The sequence below is a fragment of the Meleagris gallopavo genome, chromosome 1 (genome assembly GCF_000146605.3).
Source record: "Meleagris gallopavo isolate NT-WF06-2002-E0010 breed Aviagen turkey brand Nicholas breeding stock chromosome 1, Turkey_5.1, whole genome shotgun sequence".
Classification (NCBI taxonomy): domain Eukaryota; kingdom Metazoa; phylum Chordata; class Aves; order Galliformes; family Phasianidae; genus Meleagris; species Meleagris gallopavo.
The window spans coordinates 134613725-134621397 of record NC_015011.2 but is presented as its reverse complement, the minus strand read 5'-3'; the positions used below and the strand labels follow the sequence as shown (position 1 = coordinate 134621397).

The window sequence follows — 7673 nt, the reverse complement described above, 5'->3', positions numbered from 1 at the left end:
TCTTATTACAGATTTTTAGACTTCAGTAAATATAGTAAATATAGTCCACAGTTACTAAAATATAATAATGAAAATTATTACAGCAGTGATTTTTATTCTAGATACTTTTAACTACACAACCTGATAGGGACCAAATTCACAAGAAATCTAAACATCAGTCTTGCTGAAATCCAGCACTGTACTTTACAGCTTCAGGCTGCTGCTCATAATCACGAGGAGTGTCATAATCTCTGGAGGCTTCTAAGCATCTCAGATTGTCCTCCACAGAGATCTATCCTATCCTATCCTATCCTATCCTATCCTATCCTATCCTACCCTTCTCTGCCCTGCCCTATCCCATCCTATTTGTGAGGTTCAGTCTGCTCTGTTAAGAAGGGTTTGCATTAAAATCAGGTAAAAAGTAGTTTTAATTCAGAACACCCAGATGAAACCTTTCCAAAAGGGTGCAAAATCAGTTATCCTAATTTTTGGAACATTTTCCTGCTCACCACATTATATCATGTTGAGAGGCAGAGGAGCTATAGATTTATAACCATTCATTTCAGCTATTTCTTTTAGCATGGATGTTCATAGCCACAGGTTCCTAACCTAGTGATTCGATTTCATCTGGACAGTGAGAAAGCTGTATTCCAATTCCTATTATCAGAAACATTTAAGTCCTTTATATTAATCAATAATTAGAAAGAGCCCGGAGTACATTTCTCCCCCATCTCATCTTGGATGACAGATTCAGTTCTTCACTTACTGGAGCTTAATGCAAATCAAGAGTTGACAGGGGAGTAACATGTCCATGTAAATGGAGAAGGGTCTGAAGCCCAGATTATAACAGTGGAGGCACAGGCATTATCCAATAGCTGTCACATGGGCACTGCTATGATGGCAATAAATCTGCACTTTTCAAATTCTCCCCACTTGTGCTTCTAAGGACCTCAGCAGTTCCCTTGCATCTCAAAACAAATACACATCCGTGTGGTCTTTTCAGAGAAGAGTGGATTTATGAAAAATGATGCCTGAGAAAAAAAGTAAAATGAAATTATGTATAAACTCAGAGTGTACTCAGCAAACAGCTCGAGCTGGAAAAGGTGAAAACATTCTGAAAACACTGGAATATTCTGTTCCAGTACTTTTAAAGTAAACTGTTTCACTAAAAACAAAAACCTAAAGGCTTTTCTGTAGTTTCAAGTAACCCCTCCATCTTCTTAATCTTTTTTCTTCATTTTCAAAAGAAATGCCTGTTTTAAAATTCAGTTACAGTGATAAGAAATGAAAGATGAAAGGATTAAGTGAGAGATTTATACACATGTATAAAAACCAAAACTAATTCTGATCAATCTAAATGCTTCTTGCTAATTCAAAATGGTTTTGTTTATCATACTGAAGAAAAATCCTCAAAAATTCTTTTTGATTTAACATCACAACATTTCTCCCATGATATTCTACAGCAAAGTCTGCGCTTCGGCCAGTTTCAGCATGCATCCATGCGGTCAGGAAAGGGGCCAAACCACAGATGGAGAGACAGCCAGCCTTTGCTAATGATCTAATTCTCACAGCCACAATATAAACCAGCACAAGAATTTATTTATTTCTTCTGAAAATGAAAATCCTGAGCACAGAGAGAACAGCAAAACTGGAAGAAAAGCATTTCCTTACATGTCCCTGTGTTTTTTCAGATACTCTGAGATACTTATGCACATGTTAGGTTTTCTTTTTAAATCTGCGTATTTAGAACACAAAGCCATGAAATGTTTAATACCATTCTGGAAAACGAAGCTGTACAAAATGTAATTACATGTATTATTTAACAAGTGAATGGCAAGAGTTATGTTAGGTTCCTCGGAGTATTTCAGATATTAGCAGTTTTTATGGTGATAAGAATAATGAGGCTACTAGGGATCTCAGTACCATAGAGCAGAATGTAAAACTACAGTGAATACGGCTGCTACGATCACTTTAGAACTATGCTACATTCCATTGTGCTTTCTTAACAAGTTAATGAAATTCTTTGTCCCACACACAAAGGATCTGCAATGTAATGAAGTTATTAATGAAAATAAGTCAACCTTTTAAAAGGAATAAAAAGGATCACTGGCAAAAAGGGAAGTTTAATTCACTTATTCGACAATCATACTATTTTGTGTAAACAATACAAAGTTCTAAAAGGATTATCATTTCATGCTGTACATAGATCATTCGTAAAATATCGGTGCGTGTATCTTTCTGGATGTTTAAATCAAGTTTTGAAAAGCAAAGTTCTCCTTATAAACTGCAATAGGAATGCAACTACAGCAACTAAAATACACCAAGTGCTATTTCAAGAGTAACCAGTAAGATTCACAAGCTTTGAACATATCTCATGCCAACAGCTGTTGTTTTTAGTTTTTATTTTATTGTGGTTTAATATGGTTTTCAAATTCCCTTGGATTTTAAAGTGTAAAACATACCTGATTCTTCTTACGTCATGCTGAGAGAGAAGCTGATTTGGAATTAGTTTTGTTTGTTTCACATATTAAAAATTAAGCAATAAGGCACAGTGTGGAGGAGCGATTATCTGATGATAACCCCAGCTTCCTGAAATTGCTTTATTGCAAATATAAATACCTTTTAGATTGCTCATTGGATATTAAGGACATTAGCATGTTCATAGAGTTTAATATTTCCCTTTAGAATATTAAAATCATAAGGCTTTTGTTTTTTTTTTTGTCTACGCTATTTTTTTAATGTGCAAGAGAGGATTCCATATACTCAAGAAATACCAGGACTGGCTGGTGCGTACTTCCACTGGGGAGATTAATTTATAAGCGCTGTACAGTTTGCTAAAACTACTTCTCAACATTTCAAAATGCCAATAGTATATTTTCCCAGCCCTGTAAACACAGTTTGATACACAATATAAACTTTAATGGTAGTTTTAAGACACCTCTGAGAGTATGGTTATTTAAGCAATAAGACACAGTAGGGTGTGAATTATGGTGCAATAATTCCCCACCAATTGCATTGTTAGGCGTGAGGCCATAGACCAAGGGACCAGTGAACATACGAGGTGTGAATTATGACATCATAAGTCACACTCTGGAGTGTCTTGCTGCCATTAGAGAAATATTTTAAATGTGTTTTAACACAAATACTTTTCCGATTGTACTATATTGTAAATGAACATCCTGAAAAACTCTCCCAAGTCAAAAGTTGGCCATCGCATACCCTGAAATTAGTAACAAAATTGAAAGAAAAAGGCCTCATCTCTTCTGCTGTTGAGCTTGTCATATTGTGCTGTGATTACGTGCTCTAAGGAAGAGACCTAGAAGATATATTCCTTACACAAGTTGGCTAAAAACAGAACATAGGCTTTCAGCAGGGGAGGCAGGATGGGCTCTGCCCTGTGGTGAACCAAACTGCCTGCATCAGGCTCATACCAGCCTCACCTGAGTAACAGCACTGCTGGAACTGCTGGCAAATCTAGTGACATTTCTTCCACACTGCTCTATGAGGATGCAATACAGACTTTGGTAGAGCACCACACCTGAGCTCTTGCAGCTGAAGCTAGTTCCTGTAACATCATTTGCACAACTCTGTTGTAAACACCAATTGACAAGTGCATTCTCTGCCCTCTGGGCCCTTCCATGTTACAAATGCAGTGATGACAACAGTGCAGTCTGGAGAAACAAAACCTTACCTTACACACAGCTGGCTTGGTGACTGGTGGCAAGATCTTTGCAGTAGCAGGGATCTTCGCATAATCTCAGCTGCTTGGGCAGCCTCTACAGCTTGCCCTAAACGTACTCCATGCTGCCCTGGGTTGATTGCAACCAGCTGCCAAGCCAGCCAGTGGTCATTAGAGGTAGTGGCGTGACAGAGCCTATGGGAGGGCTATTTGCCCATCAGAGCAGAGATAAGCCTGATCTTAAGGTGTGCAGGATGGCTAAGTTAGTTGGGTAGATGCTCTTGTGGCTACATACAGCAGTGATGGGCTGGGTAGAGAGAGCTTGAATTGTGGAAACTCTGTAGTACCCAGGCCGGTTAATTAGCTTTCTTGCATCCAATTTGAGACATTTCATTTTGCTCTCAGACAAGGATCTCTGTGTGCCCCTGGTTATCTGAGCAAAAAGACAGAAACCACAACTCTCCAGGCCAAGTCTTGTCCTGTTCTGGTTGTTCAGCAGGTGAGAGCTGTTTCCTGCACAACCCCATAGTGGTCCTGTGCTGGGGATACTGACATCAGCTGAAGGCAAGGTTCAGAACACAGAATCTCTGTTTCTCAATCTAGGGTGTAAGAGAGCACTTCTGCAGTTGTTGCTGTAAAATTCTGTTCTGGGTGATATCTATCCCTAAGTATCAGAAACCAATCATTGCATAATTAATTTAAGAGCTAACCTGTTGTCTCCCTTTCCTTGTCTATTCAACATGTCTGCTTTAATCTCCAACAAGAGAAGGCACTTAATTTTGCCTACAGCTTGATGATACTCCTGGGTACAATTTGAGTTCTGCTGCTTCCCCTGTAAATAAAAATAAGCAAACATGCATGGGATTGCTTTTTGCCATTCATCCTGCTTGAAGTGCCTGCCAAACATGGCAGAATAGCCTGCATCTCTTGCAGGCTGTCTTCCCTTCCCAACAACTTCCAAACAAGGTGAGCTCACATTTACAAATCTTGCTTAGATCTTAAACAGTTTTACATCCACTTGCAAAATTACAAGTACTTTCTCCTGGATCTGGATAGGAAAGTGGCAAACAGCCAAGAAGAGCGCTTCAAACTGGGTGCATGTGCTCCAAGAACTTAAAATACCCTGACAAAATATCTCTGTATACAAATCAATTACTCCCTTTAGTTGCAAAGCATTTAGTTGCAAAGTATTTCAAAGGCTGCTAAGCAGTAGCTAACAAGTTTCCAGTAGCATCTTTTTCATAAATTAACATTCCTGCTCAGAACTCATGTTCTCCAAGAAGTGTGCTTCAATTTCTGAAACCGTTTCATTACACAAAATTCAAGGTATAAATGCATCACTGTGCAACTATAAGAGCATAATCCTTAGATATACCCATCTTAATGAAGCCTTCTGGCTTTTAACAGTAAATCACAGTCCTATTTTCATACCTCATTAACATTATATATCTTCCCACTGACACCTGACCCTATGCATAATCAGGTATGAATTTCAAACCATACTTATAATTTAAATGAGTGTCTCATTATTTTACAAAACCAGAATGAAATAAGATTTGAGATGTAACCATAGAATTCACAGTTCACCCATTCAGAAACATAAATCCACAGAAAGAAAGTCATGCTCTCTAATTCTTGACTGTGAAGACCTTTAAACAACATGTGCAAATAGGAGCTCTTCAAGAATGTCAGGACTGGACTTAAAAAAGGACTTTGCTGGCTCTGAACAAACAACGCAGCGTTGAAACTGGCTGGTATGGTGTTAAAGATAAACTATGAAAGAAAAATGCGAGTGTTGAATTTATTACCTGTATTTTGAAGAAAGAACAACAGCACCAATTGAGTAAAGTTATAAAACACCAGTAATAAACATGTAAATAAACTTCGGGTTTGCAACTCCAATAGAACACAGACATCTACAAAGAAATATATATATGCATATATGTAATATAATAAACCATTCATTAGGGAACAAGAAACATCATATTTTTATACTATATAAAACAGCTGTACAGTGTGCACACAGACTTTCCTGATCTCTCTAAAATGCCTGTCAGTCACTTCTCCCTGCCACCATTTTCTTGACACAGCTTCTTCGTTGTCCACAGGAGAACTCCTAAGTCACTGTTTTGTACCTTTAAATTCTTATAGTGCAGTTTGTCACCATATATATATATACACACATACATACATACATACAGATGCACAGATATATGCGTATGTGTATATATATATATGTATGAAAAGGACAAACGCACACTTACACGCACACATGACAAATCTAAATAGCTCTTCCATCCTGTGCTCTTGAAGGACTGCTTGTAAAAAAAAATCCTGCACATTCTGTGGAGGGAAGGAAACTTGCTGACTGTGCAGACTGAAGGCATGAGATGGTTTCACTCCTAACTATCTGCAAACACACACATTCCGATCACATGGTGGTGTCCCATATGCCTGAAGATAGTCTGTTGCAGGAGGCATCTTCCACCTTCTTCAGCAGTGTTGGTTTTTTACAAGGGGGTGGAGGAGGGGCTGTGATTCTTTGCTCAGTGTTGTGCAAGATTTGTTGCCAGTCTTCTCTCTCCTCACACAGCTTTCTCCTCCAATCTAGAAGCTCTTGCAGAGCCACACTCTCATTCTCAGAAAGTCTAAGCTGATGAATAACCTGTTAGTGAGAAGAGGACAATAATAAAAAAGGTTAATATTCTTGGCATGAGGTGTGAACCACCTTCCAACCTGCAAATCACAATCCCGTGGAGCATCTTGTCCACACATTCTAGTAGGGCTATGAACTGAAATACTGCGGCTACCATAGAGTGCCCTGGCTTAGCCTTGTGAGATGGTGAATGGTTGGTGAGTGCTCCCATTTGGATATGTACAATTAAAGAAATAAACAGATGCATGCAGATAAGAACTAAAGTTCCACACTTTTGCTGAGGGAAAGATCGTTTGTACCGCAGCTGAAAGAAAAGAGATCAAGCAACACTGTTAATAATTTGAAGCAATCTTCTCCTTCAGGAGGGTTTAAAGCTGTTCTTAACTTGCTTCTCCCAGTTATCATTATTTACCCTAAAAATAAAGAAGATGAATAAATTAGAATTGCCTTCCTTCAGTCTCATGTCTGAAAGCCACAGAAGTGAATTTCTATGAAGCAGCTACCAAAAATGAAATGAATGGCAGAATCTTCCTTGCATCAGCAAAGGCTACATGAACACAATCCCTTTTAAAATACACAAAATAGATCACAAACTGTGATGAGCAGTCCATATTTCTAACAACCTGGTCTTAAAACTGTTGTCATATAATACCATTATATTGAGAAGACACTCTTACACAGAGCAGATAGCTTCTGTAGGAGTAGCAAAAGATTCTCCCCTAAATGTAATTACCCAAGTAACCATAACCAAGATAACCATACTATAATATGTTTTGCTGCTTGAAATTAATAAAGCAACCATTACAGAGATGAATTATCCTTAAAATTGTGGACGGGCATTTGTCTTCCTCTAGACTATATGTTATGACTTAAAATGTAGTTTCAGTCAGCTTGAATCTATTTATAAACTTATACTGAAGAAGCCAAACAGTTCTGAACTAGATTCATAATCTACCTAGGAGAAGCTATTTTCTTCCACTCAACTTTTGCAGTGATTATTTATTTTGTACAAGTCAGTTTGAAGGCCTCACATCAGCACTGGGGTTCAGAGGCTTACACAGAGGCTTACAAAGATTTTGTAATGCTGCTCCAAATCACAGAATCACAGAATTGTAGCGGTTGGAAGGGACGTCTAGAGATCATCGAGACCAACCCCCCTGCCAAAGCAGGTTCCCTACACCAGGTCGCACAGGTAGGCGTCCAAGCGAGACTTGAATATCTCCAGAGAAGGAGACTCCACAACCTCCCTGGGCAGCCTGTTCCAGTGCTCCGTCACCCTCACCGTGAAGAAGTTCTTACGCACATTCGTGCGAAACTTCCTGTGCTGCAGCTTATGTCTGTTTCCCCTCATCCTGTCTC

General features: G+C 38.7%; 1 protein-coding gene across 1 annotated transcript in view; it reads right to left on the bottom strand.

Moving 5' to 3' along the window:
* Positions 1 to 2082: 2082 nt before the first annotated feature.
* Positions 2083 to 7673, bottom strand: part of MYO16 (myosin XVI) — a 283366-nt gene continuing 277775 nt past the window's right edge. The window contains 1 exon segment of the mRNA XM_010728547.3: positions 2083 to 6323. Coding sequence (XP_010726849.1) covers positions 6090 to 6323 — 234 coding nt within the window. The 3' untranslated portion in view covers positions 2083 to 6089.